Genomic DNA, 25,210 nt, shown 5'->3' with positions numbered 1-25,210 from the left:
CAAATTTATCGATACACTACACTTGATAAACTCTTCTTTCAATTATTACAAATACAAACATTTTATGCAACCAATTTCTGACAGAATTCAAGTAATTAAATTAATTTTTCAGTAGAATAGGAGGAATAGGCATGATTATTGTCAATTGAGTGTCTTTTTGATATATTCCAACTCTCTTTTGTTTTAACATATGTTGTAACTTAATATGATTTATTGTTGCAGGTCCATATTGCAGTATTTTTCATTTGCGCCACCACCATTTCAAAGACTATTGCAATTTGATATTTCGATACTTAAGACAGAAGAAGTAAGCTATTTGTAAACTGTGTATATCGATTGGAAAATGCTTGGGGATAGAAGAAGCTGTTAAAACCAGCTGAATTTTTTAATGTTTATTGTATTTATTGGGACAATGAACAATAATAATCTTTATTGATGTGTAGGAAGCTTTTCATTTGTTGGACATTATTCGGGCATCTTATCGATTTCTACATTTAGAGCCCAAAGTATTTTCCAGGCTTTGGGATTGGAGTCCATTCTTGGAATTGTTGCAATGGACATGCAACTCAAATAAAGTGTATATCTCTTCAGAAACAGCTTCTGATATTAGATGGTGTGCTGTTCAAGTGCTATCAGTTGTCTTGAGAATGAGTGATGAGGCAACCCGGTATCTGGGGTATAAGCTGTCTGGTCTTACAGAAGAAATGGCTTTTGCATGTTTGTTACGGTATTCTTGGATTTCTGTACTTTCACCTTAGATCTGGTTATCTTTGTATTCGATTCTATAACTAGGATGGTTTAGTATTGTTATGTCTTTTTTTTGCTAAAGTTAATTGGTAGTGATTTCAGGTGGGAAGGATTTTGCCAAGATGTCTCCTTAGAGAAGGCTGGATGGTATTTAGAATCAAAGAAATTGAGATTTGATGATTTTGTTGATGGTAAAAGAAAATTCCTTGTAAACTGTGATCCAGTTGCAGTTGGCCAACCAACAGGAAGCTTCAAAAGTTACGGCTTGAGCCTTATTTCTCATTTAGAGAAATTTGGTATGGAGTTCCCTGTCAAGAAAAGGATGCAGTGTGAAGGGTAACATTTAGTGTTCTTTGTAATTTACTAGTTTTGGACATTCCTCAGCATAGGATGGACATGAAGTATGCAACTAATGGCAATTATGAAATCTAAGTGATAATCCATATTTTCTACAGATGTGTTTCTACCTCCAGCTCCTTTGTAATGACATCAAACATAGAAAAGAGCTTAGAAGTAGTTATTTTGGCAGTGTGCCAAGGTCAGCCTCTCCTTTTGGAGGGTTCAGTGGGAGTGGGAAAGACGATGCTGATAAATGAGTTGGCCCAGATTACTGGAAATTTCGGTGAGGATACTGGAATATGTGGTATTTATTTTACATTACCATTTAGCATTCTTAGAAGTTATATTTCTGGTAAAGTTTATACTTCTGGGACTCGATAACCAATATCATTGAACTTTTACTTGAAAACTAGCATGATTGCTTGGCCAGTAGCAGGTGTGACCATAGGCTCTTGCAGCCTGTTAAAACTGATTTTATTATTATAGCGACACAAGAAGTTTGCAAGTGCATTGAATTTTCTTTTGGATTTGTAAACTGAACTTCCTATTCTATTTGAAATTGGCGGAATGCTGTAATGTGCTTGCCAGTAGTAGGTGTGCCTGTTGGCTCTTCCAGCCATTTAAAACTAATTGTATTATTACAGGGACACAGGAATTTTTTAAGTGCATTGAATATTCCTTTTGGATTTGTAAACTAAACTTCCTATTTTATTTGAAATTGGCAGAATGCCGTAGTGTGCTTGCTATTACAAGAAAAAAATCACCAGTTGTAATTCCTTAGTTAATTATTGTACTGCTTAATTATTCTTTCATCTTGTAAATCTACGAGAACTTCATAGATACAATCAAGAGATACAATCCAAGATCCTTACATCTATTGAAGAGTTATTGGGGCAGGATGTCCACACTTCTAGTAGTTTGAACTTGGAAGAATTGAAAGAAAAGATGAAGTTTATTTACTTCAAACAGTTGGAATCTTTAATGAAGAATCAGCTATATGATTTGGTTTCTCTCATGATTCACATCAACAAGTTGCAGAAGCTTATGCTAGATTGGGAAAACATTTTTGATGCTTGCTCAAATGCCTTGGATGTGATCGATTTGTAGCAAGAAGGTCTACCCGACGTTACGATGGAGGAACTCAACTCAGTCTTAGCTAGATTCGTTGAGTATGCAGCTAGAGAGAGGGATGCAGGCCGAAATCATCTAGAAGATTTCCTACTTGATGACTAGGCGTCATCCCATTGGACCTTTGTTGATTCCACTTTTTGATGTAAACCCCAATTAGGGTAGTGTTGGCATGATCTGGGCCCTTGATTCCAAAGTGAATCTTGGCCGTTATAATCCCATTTGCCTCCCATTTGTAAGGGAGAGATTTTTGAGAATTGTTGTCTACATGTTGCAAGTTTGAATATAATCATTGAAGTTTCGTGATTTTGTTGAGATTTGAAGCATTTGTGGTTCTCATTTCCTCCAAATTTAGATTAGATTTTGTTTCAATTATTTTAGATTGAATGAAAGAAGTGTTGAATGTATTTGAATGAAATTCGTTTTATCCATACCACTAGCTTCTTGCTGATTGTAAAGTTTGCCTTGTGTGGTCAACTGGAATTTGAATTAAACTTAACTTCAATTATTGCTAGTCCATTAGTATGCATTGCCTTGATGGTATTGATGTTGATGGTAGTAATTTGAACATCTATAAATTTACCTTAGATGATTGCACTAAGCTTGTGTTGAATTGTTCTTTGATGGTGAAACCTGGCCTAGGTGAATTTCATTGAATCATTCACTATGTCTTGCATTCTAGGTTAGATAGAATTAGATTAGTACTCATAAATCCTTATCCTTTTGCATTTTATTTAAAACATTTGTTAGAATAGATTGAGAGCTCAATTGCAAAATCATAAGTCATTTGAAATCATTGGCAAGCCTACTCCATTCACGATTAGTTTGACATCATCAAGAATAGCTGTGTAAGTCCCCAAGTGAAAACAACAGTTCACATCAAGCCATTGAGTTACCCACATGTCAAGAATTGACTGTAGAAACCTTGGAATCGTCTTAGTTGATCGGATATTTAGCATCTGAGGTGATTTTGTTTAAGAGAGGGTAAAATATTTTTACTCTGTGTTCAATCGTGCCTTAAAAACACATCAACAGGACCTTCAATGAATAATTGTTGAGTACCTTGAGTATATCCATCATATTGCTTTTGCTGTAAAGGGTCTAGATGCAGGGGAGTATGCCATTACCCTTTGGAATGCCATTTTTGAGTATGCCAAATAACCAAGTCAAGTTTGAGGATTACAACTTTGGATCTGAAGCAAATGGATACCAGCTAGTTTTTACATTGTGGGCAGTGGTAGTTCCTTTAAACTGTATGCTTTCACTATACGAATTTGGGCTGTTTTGAGGAAATGGAAATGTAAAAAAAATATGATTCCTGGTCTCATAATGAGAATGGAAAGGCTTTGCTATGGATAGTTAAATATTTGTTTTGTATGCCCCAATGTTTATTTGTGGCCCATGATAGAAACGTGGCCTTGATTTACAATTGGGTGTTGAAATTTTAGACTGCTAATTAGATTTAATTATATTTTCTGGCAAGAATTTTATGTTTTGAAACAATATAGTTGATGAATAATGTATTTGCATCATGCTATTTCTCTTTTGGCAATAAGCTTCTTTAGTTTGAAAAGTGTATTATTATCATTTCAAATATGGGCAGCAAATTAGTTATATTTTTGTTCTGTGACTGCTTGGGAAAATTTATAATTGTGTCATGCTTTCAATTTTAGTTGCTATCATATTTGAATGAGGTTATATATATTAATGTTATCTATTAATTGCTTTGGTGTCTAGATATCTTGTTCATTCATTTAGATGAAGAAATGGACAGCAAAACGCTGATTGGCACTTACATTTGTACTGAGATTCCTGGAGAATTCAAGTGGCAGCCTGGTTCTCTTACTCAGGTTGATTTTTTCTATATTCTCGATAAAAATGCATTTTTGTTTTCTGAAATGTCTTATTTCTTAGTTCATGTATCTGTTCAATCTTGCAATTTGAGTATTTTCTCAGCTGTACAGTGCATATGGTTTGTTTTTTGATGCAGGCTGTGGTTAAAGGATTCTGGGTGGTTTTTGAAGATATTGACAAGGCACCATCTGACATTATCTCGGTTCTTGCACCTTTATTGGAGGACAGAAAATTATATGTTCCTGGTCAGGGAGAGGTTGGTATAATAGTGATATTACTATGTTAATTTCTACACTCTACTTTGCAGTTTAAACACAATAAGTTTGCTATAAGTTAAGTGGAGGTGAGTTGCTTATTAAACAGTTGAGCTATTATTGGAACTAGCCAATATTATTTCTGCCAGAAGCTTCATTTACGAAAGATTCAGTCTTTGAATAATAATGAAGTCATGTTATTTATCATGTACTGACAGATTAGAAGTCATAAACAATAGATTGAAATATTCATATTATATTGGTAAATTATAAAAATATGTTTATTATTAATGCTTTGAGGCATAGTCAACCTATCATTTTTGGTAAACTGGCAACAATGAGCTTCATTCATCTCTTAAATGAAACTAGTATTGACGAACTAGGATTCCCAGTTTCTGAAAAAATAATTGCATGGATATATTTACGAATATACAATGTATATATAGAGGATTACAAGACGATGTTCTAAAAAGAACAAACCGTTAAATTGAAGCTTCAACACGAAGCTAAAAAGCTAAAACACTTAACAAAGCTGCAAAGCTAACTACTAATAAAATGTAATGTCCCTTCCTTAGGCATCTCAGACTTTAGAGGAGGTTGGCCTACTATTAGGGTTCCGTAGGTCAGTAGTGTGGTTTGGGGATCCGACTGGGGGATGTGGAGCTCACCAGGGAGCTTTACAAGCCTTTCAGATTGGACTTCTGGGGTTGAAACCATTATTAAAATTGAAATATTAAAGTTGGCCTTAAGGGAATAGTAACAGAGAAACATAAGAGGAATAGTGAAAAGTTTCCCCCATCCTAGTGACTTAAAGTTGTTTTTAAAAGGGGGCCAAGTTCACACTGAGGAATTAGACCCTTAATGTTATTTTATGATTTTTAGGCCAAATAGTAACCCCAAAATGGATCGAACTTTCTTAGAGAGGATAAAAAGGCATTTTGTCTATCATTTGGATTCATTCTTATGACTTCATTTTGGAGAGCAGTGGCAAACTTGAGGGTTTGAAAAACCTGGAGCTTCTAGGAACACAAACTTCTGGGAGAATTTGGAGATTTGGACGAAGACCCATCTCTCTTGATGACGGGTTTCAACATTATCCAGCTTCAGTGTGTAGTTGGCAGCATTATTTGGGGTTCCCATTGACGATTTATCTGCTTGAGGGAAGATCCTCATCAACTAATTGCAGATCAGACCTTCTAGAGGTCACTACAACTCATTTCTAGCATTATCTCAGCCAACCATTCCATCTTGGAAATAAGGGCATCAAACCCTAGGTTGTATTTGGGGTTTTTAGCTAATATTGGAGCCGATCTTCATATTCAATTAGGTGGAAATTTGTATCAGACCTGTATGCTCAGCTAATGGTATGTACATTGGCCATTTAAGTGAAAGAAAGTCATCTTATTTGTTCTTTGTGTATTATGCATTATTTTATTTTGTATCAGCAGTTTCATTCATTTAGCATTCAAAAATCATTCAAAAACACTCAAAAACCAAACAAAAGCAAGAAAATCAGTCAAAACCCTTTTCTTCATATGCTGGTCAAAGACTTTATCAACAAACATACAATTGCAAAAAAAAACAAAAAACATCAAAGTCTGGATCAGATTTGGTAAAGATTGGGTTGGGGATCTTTCAATGGTATTAGAGCCATGACTCTGCCAACCTGGGGGTTTTGTGGCTTATTACATGCATCGTAGACAGTTGGGCCCTTACAGTTAGTTAGCCATTAATATCGGTGTCCTAGCAGGTGCAGACATGGGTGATCATCAAGAGGGTAGTAGGATCCCTAATCACAGACAGAATCGACCAGATCTTGATGAGCTACTTAGATCTCTTGAAGAGTCTCAGCCGTGGATTGTGGAGGCCTTGGATAGGCTACAGGGTACGCTAGACAGATTGGGTTTGGATCGACATGGAGACATGTGTGGTAGACATGACAGGCATGGCAGGTCTGTTTCAGTTGTAGGCAGCCATGGGAGTAGTAGAGCTCCATCATCGTTTCACAATGCTCATGATTCCCATAGATACGACAGGGCTCACACTCGGACAATAGACAAACCCATGCAACCTCATTTCCCTCCTAGAGATGAGCCACCCCCAGTTGACCCACAGGAGGGTGTTGCATTTCAGGATGTGGTGATGGCGGCTAGTGATGAGTGGGCCCGCATACCTGATCATGTGGGAGAGGCATTCCCTCTCCACCAGTACTGTTCATAGCGCAAAGACAGCATGAGATAGGATGATAGGCGCCCTCGTCATTAGTGGAATGGTGACCTACAGAGGGCTACCAACAAGCTCTCTTTGTCTACTTTTGATGGTAGTGGGACGAGTGGATGTGCTTGGGTGCACAAGTTGGATATATACTTGTTGCTTAAGCCTATGCCCAAGGATGAGGCCATACAGTTCACAGTCTACAGGGCATGGCTTACGATTGGTGCCACCATGGTTTGGTCACCCAAAACCATGGACTTATACACGCCTATACTGAGTTTACTAAGCGGTTGATCTCTAGATTTGACTGCAAGGACATGGAGTTGTATTACAGGGATCTAGCACCATTAAGATAGACATGCCACGTTGAAACTTACATCAACGAGTTTCAACGCATTTCAGTGATGGTTCCTCAGATGCCTGCCAGACGTGTGGTGACGTTATTTGTGGAGGGATTACATGATAGACTACCCTACATGAGGCTATACAGATTACCTTGGACCTAGACACCACACCACCACCCACTTCTTATCACTCGGATAGGAAGTTTTCCAGAGGCTCTAAGTCTAAACAGAGGTCTTCTACACAACATAGGGGTACACCTCCTCCTAGAATGGATCAGGAGACGAAATGAGTTGAGGAGGAAGAAGCTTTGCTTCTCCTGTAAGGAACCTTGGGAGCTCGGACACAGATGCCTTGGGAAAGTCAAAGAACATCTCATAGAGGTTTATTCAAATGTAGATGATGAGCACGCACAAGATGCAACATCTGAGGACAGCCATGGTGATGATGAGCAGGAGGTCCCACAGATAGAGCTTGGAGAGGATGAGACTTTGGATACGTCCAAGGTCACTATTGCTACACTTTCGGGAGTCCCTATGATCCATCCCTTTCGGTCGAAGGGAGTGATTAAGGGACAACATGTGTCTTGCCTCGTGGACAGTGGTGCCATGCATAATTTTGTTGACGAGGGTTTGGTTGCTAAGCATGGGGTATAGGCAAAGGATTTCTAGGTTTTAGTGTGATAGTTGCAGATGGGTTTTTTATGCGTTGCACTAGGAGGGTCCCACAATTCTGTATTTAGATGGGTGATTACACTTTGACCGATAACTTCTATGTTGTGGGTCTTGGTGAGATTGACACAGTGCTTGGCATCCAGTGGCTTCAGTCGCTTGGTAGATATGTTCAGGATTTTAGGCGGATGGAGTTGGTGTTCATAGCAGATGGCAAGAAGGTTGTGTTGAAGGCTCTCTGTGATGGTGGACCTATTGTAGTTTCAACACATAGGATGGAGTCTATTTTCAGGCATGGGGATGTTGCTTGGGTGGCGCAGTGTTTCATTTCGTCCAAGTCACCTTTAGATGATAGATCAACATCGCATGTAGATACCCAGACAGTGTTGGACAGGCACAACATAGTGTTTGGAGACGTTCCCTCTGATAGACCTCCTGACCGTGGGTTTGAGCATCTGATAGAGCTAGAGGAGGGTGCCAACTTGTGATTATTGTCCCGTATCGTGATCCTAAGCATTTAAGGATGAGATAGAGAATACCATTTGGGAGTTATTGGACATGGGATTCATCAGGCCTAGTTCTAGCCCCTTCGCTTCTTTTGTGGTGTTGGTGAAGAAAAAGGATGGCACCATGCGCATGTGCATTGACTATCGTGCACTCAATAAGAAAACAATTAAGAACAAGTATCCGATTCTGTGCATAGATGAGTTACTAGATAAGCTCTATGGGGCAGTGTATTTTTCAAAGATTGATCTTCGATCAGGATACCATCAGATCTGTATTCGTGAGGACATCTATAAGACCGCATTCAGATGCCACTATGGACACTGAGAGTTTTTAGTGATGCCATTTGGTCTCACTAATGCACCTGCTACGTTTCAGTCATGCGTGAATCATGTGTTCAATAAAGAGCTGCGTAAGTATGTGCCTGTATTCTTTGATGACATTTTGATATGCAATAGAACTTGTGAGGAACACATGAGGCATTTGGATGAGGTTCTTGGTATTATGGAGGCTTAGTCTCTGTTCGCTAAGATGTCCAAATGTGAATTTGGACTTACAAAGATATTATACTTGGGACATGTGATTTGTGCAGATGGAGTGAAGGTTCACCGAGAGAAGATATAGGCAATGCTAGATTGGCTGCCACTTAGGAATGTTCCAGAGTTGTGTGATTCCCTAGGATTATGTGCATATTATAGGAGGTTTGTGAAGGGGTATTCACAACTAGCAGCCCCTTTGACATAACTTACATGGAAGGGTGCTTTAAGCTAGATAGATGAGGCACAAAGTGTATTTGACAAGCTCAAGCAAGTTATGAGCACTTGCCTTGTCCTAGCTCTTCCAGACTTCTCTCAACCCCTTGTTCTAGAGTGTGATGCATTAAGAGGTGGCATAAGAGCGATACTTATGCAAAACCGCCATCCCATTGCATATAAGAGCAGGAAATTAAGGGACAATGAGAGATTGTACTCCACCTACAATAAGGAGATGCTTGCCATCATGCATGCCGTGGTGAAGTTTTGGTAGTACTTAGTGGGTGGGAAGTTTGTGGTGAGAACTGACCACAAAAAAACTTAATGAGCACCAACAGAAATGGGTCAGCAAGATTTAGGCATATGATTTTGACATTGAGTTTGTCAAGGGGGGGGAAAAATGTTCTTGCTGATGCACTTTCTAGGAGGCCTTCAGTTGCCGTCCTTTGTTCCATGAGTGACATTTCAGCTGATTGGAAGTCTCAATTTTAGTTGAGTATTCCAAAAATCAGTTCGTATGTGAGGTTATGGATGGACAGGTCCAGGATGACGGGTACGCTGTGAATGATGATGTGATATGCTACTAGGATAGAATCTATTTAGTTCCTGGATCAAAGCTGAAGGAAAAGATTCTATGTGCCATTCATGATACACCACTAACAGGACATCCTGGATACTTCAAGACATACAGGCAGGTTCACGAGAGATTTTCATGGAAGGGTTTCAAGGATGACCCCCTACGCTAGGTTTGCAAGTGTGTGACATGTTAGCAGAACAAGTTAGAGCATACTTTCCTAGCTGGACTTTTGCAGCCATTGCCTATTCCAGAGCAAAAGTGGGAAGGTATATCGATGGATTTCATTACAGGTCTTTCGAGAGTTTAGGGGAAGGACTGCATATATGTGGTTGTTGATAGATTGACGTAGTATGCACACTTCTTTCCTATTGCAGTCGATTTCATAGCCTCACAGGTGGCAGCGTTATTCTTTTGTGAGGTATTTCGTCTCCATGGTCTTCCCAAGACCTTTGCCAGTGATCGCGATGGTAGATTCATGAGTATATTTTGGCAGGAGCTATTCCGACTTACAGGTGCAGAGTTGACCCCCAGTACTAGTTGCCACCCTCAGACTGATGGGTAGACAAAGATTGTCAACAAGTGGGTTGAGGGATATTTGCCTAACTATGTTTAGGGTCAACAGAGTGCATGGGTGTGTTGGGTATACTTGGGCGAGTATTGTTATAATACTACACATCATATGTCTATTGGCATGAGTCCCTTTCGAGCTTTATACAGCTATGATGCTTTGTCATTTGTGGATTTGGCGCTAGGTGATAGCTGAGCGCCCATAGCTCGAGAGTGGCTTTAGGACAGTCAAGATATCCTTAAGTGCCATAAGGATAACATTCAGCATGCAGAAAATCAATAGAAGCTTTATGCTGATCGACATAGGATTGAGAGGACCTTTGAGGTTGGTGATATGGCTTTCTTGCGTCTACAACCCTACAGGCAGAGTACACTCAAGAGGAGTGGGGCTGAAAATCTCAGGCCCAGATTTTATGGACCATATAGAGTTCTCCGGAGGGTTGGAGAGGTTGCTTACGAGCTTGAGTTACCTTCAGAGAGCAAAATACATAACGTTTTTCATGTGTCTTGTTTGAAGAAGGCTTTAGGGCAACATGTTACTTCATCACCAAATTTGCCTCCATTGGATGAAGGCGACTGGTTGATATTGATTCCTGCAGAGATTCTTGATATGAGGGATTGGAGGCTGAGGATTAGAGTTATCAGGGAGTATTTGGTACGATGGGAGGACTTGCCGTTGGAGGATACCACGTGGGAAGGTGAGAGGATGCTTCTGCATCCAACTTTGCCGTTCCGGGAAGAGAGGACTGTAATGTCCCTTCCTTAGGCATCTCAGACTTTAGCGGAGGTTGGCCTACTATTAGGGTCTCGTAGGTCATCAGTTTGGTTTGGGGACCCAACCGGGGGTTGTGGAGCTCAGCAGGGAGATTTATGGGCCTTTGAGATTGGAGAACTGGGGTTGAATCCATAATTAAAATTGAAATATTAAAGTTGGCCTTAAGAGAATAGTAACATAGAAAAATAAGAGGAATAGTGAAAAGTTCCCCCCCATTCTAGTAACTTAAATTGTTTTTAAATGGGGGCCAAGTTCACAATGAGAAATTAGACCCTCAATGTTATTTTGTAATTTTTCAGCCAAATAGTAACCCCAAAATGGATAGAACTTTCTTGGAGAGGATAAAAAGGCATTTCGTCTATCATTTGGATTCATTCTTATGACTTCATTTTGGAGAGCAACAACAAACTTGAGGGTTTGAATAGCTTGGAGCTTCCAGGAACGCAAACTTCTGTGAGAATTTGGAGGTTTGGACGAAGACCCATCTCTACTGGTGACAGGTTTTAGCATTATCTAGCTTTAGTGTGTAGTTGGCAGCATTGTTTGGGGTTCTAATTGCAGATTTATCTGCTTGAGGGCAGATCAATGTGAACTAATTGTAGATCAGACCTTCTAGAGGTCACTACAATTCATTTCCAGCATTATCTCAGCCAGCCGTTCCATTTTGGAAATAAGGGCATCAAACCCTAGGTTGTATTTGGGGTTTTTAGCTAATATTGGAGCTGATCTTCATATTCAATCAGTTGGAAATTTGTATCAAACCTATATGCTCAACTAATGGTATGTACATCGGCCATTTAAGTGAAAGAAAGTCATCTTATTTGTTCTTCTTTGTGTGTTATGCATTATTCTATTTTGTATCAACAATTTCTTTCATTTAGCATTTAAAAACAGTCAAAAACCAAAGAAAAACAAGAAAATCAGTCAAAACCCTTTTCATCATATGCTGGTCAAAGACTTTATCAGCAAACAAACAATTGCAAAAAAAATAAAAATCATCAGAATTTGGATCAGATTTGATAAAGATTGGGCTGAGGATCTTTCATAAAAGAACCAATAGTTACACTAAACAAACTAAAAAGACAACTAACATGACCATTAATGAATAGATATAATATTATTTTAATACCCTCCCTAATGGTTATCGTACTCAACACCCTATAAAAGACTCTGCAGGTTTTTTGATCACAAATGCGAAGAATAGTTTGTTGCTATGGAGACACTCCTAGAATCTGTAGAATGTTATGACCAAGAGTGCCAGAAGCTATCCAACTTGATGTAATCTTCACATGCGAATTATAGAATCGTCACACGCGAATTACTGAGCCTGAAACCATGATTTTGAGGAAAAATCAACAAACCCTCCAAAGAGCAACATACATGATTTTGTCAAAAAACCGCAAAAACTTTGCAGAAGAGCACTAAGCATTGTTCGGTCCAATATCTCCGAAATAGACTGCAAGATACCACGGTTGTAGATGTTTGCCCCAAAAAACGCCGGGTGCGACTGAAAATAAATTGCAACCACAATTTTTGTGGAAAAATACCATCAAACCTTGAAACAGGAACCCTCCAAAAGAGAATTCACGATTTTTGAGGAGAAAATAAAAAAACCAATAAATTTGAGGTTACAAATCGTTTTTGTGGGAAAAATGGCAAAACCTAGATAACCAAAAAATCCCACACAAACTTTGTGAATTATATATGCTAATTTTTCCTTAAAAATTAGCAATTCCACAAACAATTTTTGAGGAAAAAATTGTGAAAACCCACAAACAATTTTTGAGGAAGTTTTGAAGATAAAAATTTATAAACCCTAGAAATATAATGAGGAAAAAATTATTAAAACCCTCCCATGATTTTTTATGGCTAAAAATCAGAAAACCCAGAAAATAAATTTTTGTGGAAAAATTATAAAAATCCACAAATAATTTTTTTGGACAAAAATTATGAAAAACCTTAGAAAAATAATTTGTTTTTTTTGGAATTTTTTTTAATGAAAAAACCACCACTATCTGAAGATTTGTAGAAAACTTGTGGAATGTGAGCTTCTGCTTGCACTCAGAAATCACGAAGGGCAAACAAATCACGAATAGAAAACGCGGTCAAAAATGCAGTCCACGCGTGGCAAAAACCTCGTCGCGGGTAGAAAAAAACACTCCATTGTAAAAATAATTGCGCTCATAAAAAAACTACTGTCCCGAAAATTAGTAAACGCCCAAAAAAAATGTTGAAATATAGCTAGGTCATATCCCTTGATTGGGCCGACCTAGCTTGGTAAATGTTTGATGGGCCTTCTTATGTGATTATATTATGTAGCTTGTGAATGTTAAAGGGCAGGCCCCATTTGTGCGCTCAACTTGTGTAACTTGTAATTGGGTCTGGCCCTAAATGGGCATTGTAACTTGTGATTCATGCTGGGCCCTAAATGGGTGATATAATGTAACTTGTTGATGTGATAGGGCTGACCCTATAATATGTAACTTGTAATTATTATGGGTCAAACCCTATTTTGGGCGCCAACTTTAGATGCCTCATAAATTTACTGTAAAGGCCGACTTAAGTCAAATAAGATGTAAAAGCTCATATATATTCAAGGCAATGCAAGCATCAACACAACATACACACTTAGCGAATTACCTCTGCAAGGTTAGCGAACTTCTATTGTATGTGATTTGCAATTTCCTTCATTGATCAACATCCGTGATCAACAAATCTGGAGCTGCACTCTAGGGCAGTGAATGCTTATCAGTCAGTGATTTGTCTACTAGGCTGGGTGAACATCTTCTGGGCTGCCGAATTTGCCTTAGGTCTGTTGGAGCGTGTCAAGGCTGCTCAAAGGCTGTCTAAGTTTGACAACGATCTGCACATCACCCTGACTTCCAGATTAAGATAAGTTTTGCTATAGTTGATTTATGCCCTAGAAGGGTAAAGTTGTATTTGCTTAATCAAATCAGATCTGAGATTATTGTTGTTGGGCTTTTCCTCCAAGAGGGAGGTTTTCCTAGGGTATCACTGTGTTATGTGTGCATTTGTGTTTTCTTGTTCTTTATTGTCAATCTGATTGCTAAGTTTAACATAAAACTAACATGGTATCAGAGCGGGTTCCTTCTAAAGCCTAACAGCTTGAAGGTAGATCCTGTATCTCTTTTTTGCCGACTGAGCAGGTAGCATAGAGAAGTGTTGAAGAAGACTAGCATGAATGCAATTCTATCAGGCTTATCGCTCTTCTCATATAGACTGGGAAATGATTCACAACTATTGATTGCTAATGTCATGCAGTGTCCAGACTTCAAACTAAATTCACACTCCTATGGCGAGGGTATTTATGAAGTGCTTATAGATGAGAATGAATTCTGAGTGATGGCGAGGGCCGAAGGCCACGCAACCATCATTAGATGATTCAGTGTGATCTAAGTGGATGGTTATGTTGAAAACTAACTTATAAGAGAAGTATTTTTTAAAATTTTTCATGCTGTTATCAATTCATTGGATAGTGAATCATGTATGATAGTCTTGAATTATTAGTAACCTCTCTTAAATGCTTTTAGGACGGACTGGTGAGCATAAAGATGATGATTGTATTCAAGAGAGGAAGATTTTGAGACATCCTGTGAGGTAGCATCACAGGCTGAAGACTAAGAGACATAGCTTAGTTGGTGATACTACGATCAGTTCAGCTTTAGAGGGAGCTTGTTGTTTTCAGCTTCAGAGGAAGTCATATCCTTGGTTAAGGCAATCTTTCGGGAGAAGATTGAGGTGAAAGCCCTCGGTTAAGGCAATCTTCCGAGAGAAGGTTGAGGTGAAAGCCCTCGTTCCACCCTCTGCAAGTAGGCATGGTGGTATTGCATTTTTCTCTGGGAGAAGTCTGAGGCTAGAGCCCTCGTTCCACCCTCTGCGGAGTGCAAGGTGGTAGTTTCTTTGAGGTGTAAGACCTCTTCCACCCTTTGCGGGCAATGCAAGGTGGATCCATCCTCTCCGGTTGTGCATGATGGGTATCATGGAAAGAGTCCATGATGTACTTAGGATTCATCCTCTGTGGGTATGCATGATGAATATCATGGAAGGAGTCCATGATGTATATTGAATTCATCCTCTATGAGAATGCATGGTGGATATCATGGAAAGAGTCCATGAAGCATGGTCACAATGTAACTTGATTATTCAAGGGATCCTCCCTAGCTAAGAGGGAGTGCTGAAATATAGCTAGGTCGTATCCCTTGATTGGGCCGACCTAGCTTGGTAAATGTTTGATGGGCCTCCTCATGTGATTATATTATGTAGCTTGTGAATGTTAAAGGGTAGGCTCTATTTGGGCGCTCAACTTGTGTAACTTGTAATTGGGTCTAGCCCTAAATGGGCATCATAACTTGTGATTCATACTGGGCCCTAAATGGGTGATATAATGTAATTTGTTGATGTGATAGGGCTGACCCTATAATATGTAACTTGTAATTATTATGGGTCAGACCCTATTTTGGGTGCCAACTTTAGATGTCTTATAAATTTACCGTAAAGGCCGACCTAAGTCAAATAAGATGCAAAAGCTCATATATTCAAGGCAATGCAAGCATCAACACAACATGCACACTTAGCGAATTACCTCTGCAAGGTTAGCGAACTTCTATTGTATGTGATTTGCAATTTCCTTCATTGATCAACATCCGTGATCAACAAATCTGGAGCTGCACTCTAGGGCAGTGAATACTTATCAGTCAGCGATTTGTCTACTAGGCTGAGCGAAGATCTTCTGGGCTGCCGAATTTGCCTTAGGTTTGCTGGAGCGTGTCAAGGTTGCCCAAAGGCTGTCTAAGTTTGACAGTGATTTGCACATCACCTTGACTTCCAGATTAAGATAAGTTTTGCTATAGTTGATTTATGCCCTAGAAGGGTAAACTTGTAATCTGCTTAATCAAATCAGATATGAGATTATTGTTGCTGGGCTTTTCTTCCAAGAGGGAGGTTTTCCCAGGGTATCACTGTGTTATGTGTGCATTTGTGTTTTCTTGCTCTTAATGTCAATCTGATTGCTAAGTTTAACATAAAACTAACAAAAAATGCAGTTGGAAATCGCATGAAGCAGTAAAATGCGGCCAAAAAGAACGTGCCACCAAAAAATGCATGAAATCCGCAGACGAAAATCCGCGAAACACAGAGAAACGATGTTGGTAAAAATCTCGCTGCCAGAACCCACAGACATCCGCAGCCCAAAACCCTCCACCGGCAGAAAAAAATCGTGACAAATCATGGAAAAGGTGTTGATATGTAGCTAGGTCGGATCCTTCTAGGGCCGACCTAGTACATATGATGGCTCACTGGCTTGTCGGCCTTAGCCATAATGATGGCATAATTTTATATGTAAATTCTGTTAGGGTCTGGCCCTAAGTGGGCGGCAACATATAACAAAATTGTTATTGTAAATACAAATTGCACAAGGCTGACCTAGTGCAATCTGGGTAGTGTAATTACATATATATACAAGTTACAATCAGCAATCATAATCATCATTCACCTCTGTGAATCTGATACAACAACGAATTTGTCCAAGTGTTCCCTTAAGGCAGCGGACTCAAGGATAAAGTCAACAAACTACAATCTTGGAACGAATTCATCTTTACCTCCAGCTAAGGTAGGCGAACTATCATTCAAGGTTGCCGAACCTTGTCTAGAGGTGGCAAACTTTCAACTAGGGTTTGTGAATTCATTCTTAGGGACACCAAGTCATATCGAGGTCAAGCATTCAGATCATTGAAGTATTTACAGCAGAGTATATCCTAGATAAGTCTGCCTAATTTGTGCCCTAATTTGAAGTACGCTTCATGTGTGAAGCAAGATTGTAAATGTTATCTGAGATTTTTGTTGCTGGGTTTTTCACCTCCAAGAGGGAGGTTTTTCACCTCCAAGAGGGAGGTTTTTCACCTCCAAGAGGGAGGTTTTCCCAGGGTACTGCTGTGTTATGTGTGTTTCATTTGTTATTTTCTGCTTAATGTTATCAGTCTGATCCCAAAATTAACATGGTATCAGACCTTGGTTCGAATTGGTTGTGATCAGATTGATAGTAGTTTGTTTCACCTCTCCTTCTACACACAAGATGGTGGCGAGCATGGTAACCATAAAGGCTTATCTGATGACTCTCGTGGTGCCCAGAAATCATGGTGGAGGGGAACAATGTCATCTTGCATGATGCAATATTAATATCACATTGGCTAGTTATCTTTGTTTCCATACTGGACAACCTCATGTGCAGACCTCAGTGATGTTGCTACACCATAGATAGTGATGACTTCATCAAACACAAAGAGTTCTCAAGGCTTGTAGGGTCTCCACTTGAATACATGGCTAGGAAAATCAATAAAGAGATAAGTAGTCCTTTAATGTTCATTTATTGCATATGTAGTCATTAAATATGTGTTATTTACATTGGCAGCGGATAAGCTGCATTTGAATGTACTTACCATGAGAAACTTGCCCCTTGCAGTATATTTCATCACAAGCTGTTGCTCTTCAGGTTATAGGTTTTTGGAATTCTTTTTGCAATGTAGAGATTGACATTCAGGAGGAATATGAAGGGGATTTTAGTGAAGCAATAGGCGCTCTTGCTTATGCTCTATAGGCAGTCTTTGAGATAAAGAAAGGACAGACCAAGAAGCATTCAACAGAGAAAGAACTTGAAGCTTGTAGTCATAGAATTGAGATGATGGTCGGAAGCGTTTCTTCAAGGAAGGAAGATTTTAAGGCATCCTGTGAGGAAGCATCACAGGCTGAAGTCCAGAGACAACTTGCTTACATAAAGCTGAGTTGGTGATACATAACTAGAGGTAACCTTGGACAAGGAGGTCAAAAGATTGATTTCAGCTTCAGAGGAAAAATGACATTTCAGCTTCAGAGGGAGCTACATCGTCATGAAGATTTGGTTAAAGCAGTTTTCTCTATGATGGAGAAATTTGAGGTGAAAGCCCTTGTTAATGAGTTTTTTTCTCTCTGAGGGAGAAGTTCGAGGTGCAATACCTTGTTAATGAGTTCTTCTCTGTGAGGGAGAAGTTCGAGGTGCAATCCCTTGCTAATGAGTTCTTCTTTGTGAGGGAGAAGTTCGAGGTGCAATCCCTTGTTAATGCATTCTTCTCTGCGAGAGAAGTTTGAGGTGAAAGCCCTTGTTCCGCCCTCTGCAAGTAGGCATGGTGGAACCACCCTCTGGAAGTAGGCATGGTGGTAATGCACTCTTTTCTGGGAGAAGTTTGAGGTGAAAGCCCTCGTTCCACCCTTTGCGAGTAGGTATGGTGGATCCACCCTCTGTGAGTAGGCATGTGGATGTCATTCCATGACTTAGCACTTGTGTTTATTCACCCTTTGGGAGCAGCTATGATGAACATCATGTTGAGATGACGTCATCCATGGGAGTAGCCATAGTGGTTGTGTTCATGTGTAATTCCATGCATGGGAGTAGCCATGATGGACCCACCCTTTGGGAGTAGCCATGGTGGTTGTGTTCACTTGCATTTTCATGGGAGTAGCCATGATGGTTGTCACTATGTGACTTGGTTATTGAGAAGGAATCCTCCCTAGCTAAGAGGGAGTGTTGATGTGTAGCTAGGTCGGATCCTTCTAGGGCTGACCTAGTACATATGATGGCTAAGTGGCCTGTCGGCCTTAGCCATAATGATGGCATAATTTTATATGTAAATTCTGTTTGGGTCTAGCCCTAAGTGGGCGGCAACTTATAACTTGTAATTGTAACTTGCTATAAGTATTGGGCAAGACCTAAACCATATAACTTATAATTCATATTGGGCATGTCCTATTTTGGGCGCCAAAATTGTTATTGTAAATACAAATTGCACGAGGCCAATCTAGTGCAATCTGGTTAGTGTAATTGCATATATATACAAGTTACAATCAGCAATCATAATCATCATTCACCTCTGTGAATCTGATACAACAGCGAATTTGTCCAAGCGTTCCCTTAAGGCAGCGGACTCAACGATAAGGTCAGCAAACTACAATCTTGGGCAGCGAATTCATCTTTACCTCCAGCTAAGTCAGGCGAACTATCATTCAAGGTTGGCGAACCTTGTCTAGAGGTGACGAAATTTCAACTAGGGTTTGTGAATTCATTCTCACGGACAGCAAGTCATATCCAGGTCAAGCATTCAGAACATTGAAGTATTTACAACAGAGTATATTCCAGATAAGTCTGCCTGATGTGTGCCCTAATTTGAAGTATACTTCATGTGTGAAGCAAGATTGTAAATCCGCTGCTGAGTTTAATTAATATAATCTGAGATTTTTGTTGCTGGGTTTTTCACCTCCAAGAGGGAGGTTTTCCCAGGGTACTGCTGTGTTATGTGTGTTTCTTTTGTTATTTTCTGCTTAATGTTATCAGTCTGATCCTAAAATTAACAAAAAGGAATCGTGCCGCTGTTGGGAATAGTAGCCCGCGTAAAACCATGATTTGCAAAAACGCGACCTACAAAAAATGAAACCCTAGCCCGCGAACTGTAGAAGACAAATCCGCCCTCAAAACAAAAATCTTCATGAAGAAGAATTGTAGACGAAGAAACCCTCACGAATGGACCCACAAACTCAAAAACCCTCAGCGCTATGAACCAGTAATCAATTTTATTTTCATAAAAAATACGTAAAAAATTTCTAGAAATTATTTCCAGGTAGAAGGGCTTATGAACTTTCAATTAAAAAATCCACTCTGATATCATGAAAAATAATTGGATGAATATATTTATGAATATACAACGTATATATAGAGGTTTACAAGATGGTGTTCTAAAAAGAACAAACTGTTAAATTGAAGCTTCAACACGAAGCTAAAAAGCTAAAACGTGACAACTAAGATGACCATTATAGAATATTATAATATTATTTTAATAGTTTCTAATGGTTGGAACTGGTTCATTGTTTCACATTTTTTATCGTTATTTTCTTAGGTGGAAAGAAAATATTTTGGTTGTGACATTAGAATTTTTCTCTACATGACTGTTGGTTGAAGTGCTATAAAACATGCCAAAATTTTACCGAATTTGTCTGTAGCATCCCTGGACTTATTTTGCTTAGTGTATAGTTTTGCTGACATACTGAATTAAATCCTTTTATTGAATGTTACCGTTTCTTCATGTTGTACTATTATGAAAGATTGGTAGTAGTCATTTAACCATCTCGCTTCAATATTAAAGAACACAAAAGGATTTTTGAAAAGTACGAGGATACAACCAGCAACAGTTCATAAAAATATACATTAAATCTAATGTTAATTTATTACAAGAAGTATAAGATGGGTGAGATTTAGATGATGACGAAGAAGGATCAAGATTACAAAAACGTTTAGCAAAATGATGAAGACAGACCAATAAGGATAATAGCAACACCAGCTCATAAAAATATACTTTAAAAGACCAATATGAGGATAATACCAACACCAGCTCATAAAAATATACTTTAAATCTATTGTTATATTCAGAACAAGTAAAAGATGGGCGAGATTTAGAAGCTGATGAGGAAGGATCAAGGTTACAATTATTTTAGCAAAATGATGAAGCAAGACGAAAAATCAAGAAAAGATAAAACAGATAAAGCAGGAATACAGTGTCTAAAATGTCAGACATAAGGAAATAAAGAGGAATATTTTGTCCAATATAAGAGGCTACCTATTCAATTCAAATACCAAACCAATAGAAGACAAACAATAAATGCTACTGCAAGGAATCAAAGATCACTGAGCAATAATAGTAAGATTGGATCACAAATTCTCATTGCTTGAGATCAATGTAGAAGACCTATTATTCAAAGTTGGAAGTGTGGAAAATGGGACCAGTTTAAATAGAATGACCCATTAGCTTACTTGCAGTGTAAAACATATATTCAGAATGTAGTCTAGGAAACCCTACAGATAAAGAATGTTCAGAACTATATATGTTCTGAATGTGGCCTAGGAGGTCTACTGATAGAGAATGTATAAAAGTAAACAGAAAACATGATAGAAATTGGTGAATAGGACAAGATGATTACATTATGCAATCAAAAAGGAAGTAAAAGAAACAAACTCAAAATGAGTACTGAGAAACAATGAATGCAAACAAGAGTTCAAGCAATCAGAGAAGCGAAATAAACGATGGCACAAAAGAGGAATTGACATTGGACAGTAGTCAAGAATATCAGAAAACTACAAGAAATCATAAAAGTCATCATAGGAAAGAAAATGACTCAAACATTGGATCTGAATGACTTAAAAAGGTTCCAATATGTATAAGAAACAATTGTGGCAGTAATAGCAAAGTAATTATTAGGCCAGGCTAAAAAATTAAACAAATTTAAAAAAACAACTAATGATGAGGACACCTGTTTGTGAAAAAAGAAAATGATATTCTACTATGTCGAAGTATGAAACAAGCACAATTGAAATAATGGGGCTTTAAGCTACACACTAATTGATGGGAGGGCAGGAGTAAACATTCCGTCTAAATGAGTATGGAAACAGTATGATGCAACTTTTGGTTGTCCATAGCGTAAGACACAATTAATACATATTTGACACAAAGAGATGATATCCATCAAAAGTGGAAGCGGTACATTTAAAATAGATACAATCACAACAGATTTGTTTGAAGAAAAAAATTTTCTAGCATAAATGAAAGTTCAAATTCTGAATGGCAGTTTGAGCTAGACAAGGAATGTGTTTTACAGGTATACAGTTGAGAAGTTAGTAGATTCTCTGATAGAGGACTGTTCACTGGCAAATGAGTGATTATGAAATGCTACACTCTGCATTTGTAATTGAAATAAAATATAAATTAGCAAAAAACTAGAATAAAATATGAATAGACTAGGTCATTGTAGCGTCGTAAATTGTACGCACTTGCTAGGGTGGTACAATTTCACACCTAGTTTAGCACCCGCCTTGGCGCATTTTGCATTTTGCATTGCATTTCCCCTTAGCGCTTAATTAATTAAATTAATTAGGTCTAAGGTCCTATTTCATCATCTCCCACATCATAAAGTTGGGCCCTTTCATTAAAGTGTGCCCCTTTCATTTTATTCTTCCAATACATCATTTAATCAAAAACCCTAATTAGGTCCTATTTTGAACTTGGGGGCTTGATTTCGGGGGTCAAAACATCTCGAAATCACCTGTAACTTCGGGATTCTCTCTAAAATCATCATATCCGACGGCCCTGAAAATTTGGTGAAAAGTTGTCGGGACCATGGCGCACATGGTCCCGGACATTTTTCCCGAAATTTTAGGAGCACGACCCAATCATAAAATAAAGCTTAACCCCAAGAAATTGGCGGGATATTCAATCTCTAGGTCGGCCAAAAGTTGAAATTAAGACCTAGGGTTTCATATATAAGAGCTCTCTTTCTTCATTTGAAAGGATCCGGAATTTTGGCTTTTGAGGACCTTCTATGCAGCGAAAGAGCAGAGCTTTGAAGACTTTAATAACATTCAACATCCATCCATCAAGCATTCATCAATTTCATTCATTTAGGGCTTGGGAGACATTGAAGAACAATAGGAGATTACCGACTGAAGATTGGCTTGTACTCCTCCCTTAAGGGTTGGGTATGATTTCATGTTGTTTTCATGTCTTTGCATAAGCTTCAATATATCCTTTATTCATGCTTTAGATCACTTTGCATCTTGATTTAGAGCATTTACATTATCATTTACAAGCAATTAGGGTTTACTTTCTAGGTTGCTCTAGTTTGCTTTCTTGCATTTAAGGACCTTGCACACACACTAGGTCTGCACACACAATGCATTTTACAATACAACTTGGCTATTCGTGGAGGTGGAAATCACCAAAGCGGGGGTTTGACTAAGGCAAAACCCTATATAGCCGCCCATACCCTTTTCAGATATAAGTGCAGGTTTCGGGACTCGGACGACGCCGCAAGTTACAGATTCGGAAGAAGCAGACGGAGACCGAACTTCACACCAAATATCAGAGCAAAAGACCAGGACAGGGGTGTGGGGCGCCCTGGTCCTGCCAGGACAGGGGCGCTGGGTGCCCTGGTCCCTGGGACAGGGGTGCTGGGCGCCCTGGTCCTCCTGACAGACAACAGTTTTCAGCATTTTTGATAGCTTTCCAGGTTGCAAAACAGCAGTTTCCGGAGCAGTTTCAGGGGCAGAATCAGGACAGTGGCGCCCACGCCCCCGTCCCGAACATTTTCACTCAGATTTTGACTCCGGGTACGCATTTGCATTCTTGCCTTGTCCTTGTGTTTACAGCTTTCCATTGTTTAAGTTCAATTCTGCAATCTTGTTATTAGTTCATACTTGCACTTTGGGGTTAGGAATTGAACTTGCATCATTTCATCTTTCTATTACAACAAAGGAATAGAAATCCTAATAGGTAGCCCGTGGCTCTCTCTTCCACAAAAAGAAGTAGCCAATTGTGTGATACCTCTAGGCTCTTTCGTATTCCACAAATGTGTGATTGAAAGTGAGATTAGGGCATGTTTGCTTAGTGTCACTTTTTCCCCCACACAGTCATCAATGATAATTTTCAGAATATTAAATAAAGTTAGAGATGGACATGACATCTGTGTACCATTTTGCAGATCAAAGCACCATTGTTTATGCAAGACTGTGAGATTTTGCCAAGATCTAGAGGCAATGGAAAGCACAAATAAGAGAGAACAAAATAGATGATAGAAATAAACTGTATTCTATCAAGAAAATACTGATCAACTGGATCATTACATGTTGTTCAATAGTTGTTCATACAATGAATATGAGCCTGCTTGTATAGGCAAGGTTATATGGATATGTGAGCACACAAACATGACATGTGGCTCAATAAGAAACAAGGGTAGGTAGGAAATAGGTGTGGTAGGTAGGAGAAACAATAAAATATTCCACTTGAGGTGGATCACCCACCGAAGGTGGAATTATCACTCCATAATAAGTGGATATGATAGAGTAGTAACAAGATCACACCATAAAAGGTGAAAATTCTCCTACACACACTATCATAATGTGGCACAAACACCCAAGTGTCTCATATCCAAACTACTATGAAATGCATTTCCTAAGTAAACTTAAGTAAGGTGTAATAATATCCATGATGAATAATTATTGACACCAACACCCCCCTTAAGTGCAACTTAGGGGAATGCACTTAAGTCTACAATGCAACTAAGCAATGCAAGATGGGTCCCGGCTACAAGGCCATGTTAGGTACCCATGTACAAATGCAAATGCATGCAAACCAATGCAATGAAATCTCTCACAAAGCGGGGAAAGAGAGAAAAACCCAATGGGAAAAAAACCTCCCCCAAAAGAGAGATGGAAGCTAGATACAAGAGAATTATCATAGAAGTATGTGAGGAACAAAACCCCATGCGAGAAAAAAGTCCCCCCCATATGAGAGAAGAAGAGAAGCTAGGAAGCCTCCCCTCAATGTAGAATCTGGTTTAATTTGGTTTAATTGTTAAGGCTATGAATGTTTTTTGAAACCATTTAGGGGAAGAAGTATTTGACAAACAACACTGTTTACTCTTGTTTTTTAGGAAAATTTATGATCAAAGTTAAAGAATATAATGATGGTGGAGAGGCAAAGTTTGGAGATTTATGAACATATTATATGACTTAGGGCAAGAAAGTGATAGAGCAATTATAAAGGCTCAATATTCTTATCTTTGAATTTGATTATTAACATTTATGACGAAGCTCTCTAGTTGCTGACAAGTTGTGTTCAAATCGTAGTAAATTTAGATGGATGTGATTTGGTGCTGTTGATGTGTTTTTCATGCACATGCGAACACAGAATAAAATACCTAAAGGTACCTTATCCTCTCTTGAGCAAAGTTTCTCGACTGTTGAAGATCTCGCCGAAGGATCAGTCGAGGCAACTCCAAGGTTCTTGTATGTAGGTTCTCTACTCGTGGATAAGCTCTCTGTGGTATGATGTGATTTTGGTGGAATCACAAGGGGACTTACACTTGATGACTGAACGTTTGATTTGCTTTGAATATTGTTGGAACACAGGATTTCACTAGTCTAGATTTTGAAAAACAAGGAAAAGGATGAAGGCGAGGAAAGGATCTAATTTTGACACTAAGAGTGTAGGAGCAATGAATAACCTTTGATGAAATTCTTACTAAGTCTTGTTTTGACATCCCAGGACCATCTCCACAAGGTTAGTGCGATCTTCGGAGGAAAACTTTATGATGTTCAGATCATCGCTACAGGCATAGACACCATTAGGCTGATGCATATCAGTGAAGAAATGACAATTGAAGTTAAGCTTAAAGTGAATGATTCCAGTTGACTACACAAGGCAAGTTTGCAATCAACAAACTGCTAGTAGTATGGATATACGAATTTCACCATCAATCAAACACATTTCTTCCACTCATCTAATAACATGAAATCAAATCTGAGAAGTATAGAGACCATGCAAATTGTTGAATCGACCCATAGATTTCACCATTTCTTCAATGAAGTTTTACAAGCCTTTTACAACAACATCTTG

At 38.8% G+C, this 25,210-nt stretch overlaps 1 protein-coding gene across 3 annotated transcripts in view; it reads left to right on the top strand.

Moving 5' to 3' along the window:
* Nucleotides 1–25,210, top strand: part of LOC131060795 (midasin) — a 198,644-nt gene that overhangs the window by 36,668 nt on the left and 136,766 nt on the right. For all 3 annotated transcript variants that reach the window (XM_057994197.2, XM_057994198.2, XM_057994195.2), the window contains exons 3-8: nt 223–307; nt 444–727; nt 850–1,083; nt 1,203–1,369; nt 3,952–4,064; nt 4,205–4,324. In XM_057994197.2, the coding sequence (XP_057850180.2) occupies nt 223–307; nt 444–727; nt 850–1,083; nt 1,203–1,369; nt 3,952–4,064; nt 4,205–4,324 (1,003 nt within the window). The remainder of the gene's footprint in view (nt 1–222; nt 308–443; nt 728–849; nt 1,084–1,202; nt 1,370–3,951; nt 4,065–4,204; nt 4,325–25,210) is intronic.

The sequence above is a fragment of the Cryptomeria japonica genome, chromosome 10, assembly GCF_030272615.1.
Source record: "Cryptomeria japonica chromosome 10, Sugi_1.0, whole genome shotgun sequence".
NCBI classification, from domain to species: Eukaryota; Viridiplantae; Streptophyta; class Pinopsida; order Cupressales; family Cupressaceae; genus Cryptomeria; species Cryptomeria japonica.
Note: the sequence above shows the minus strand (reverse complement) of the source record. Positions and strands in the feature narration are given on the sequence as shown.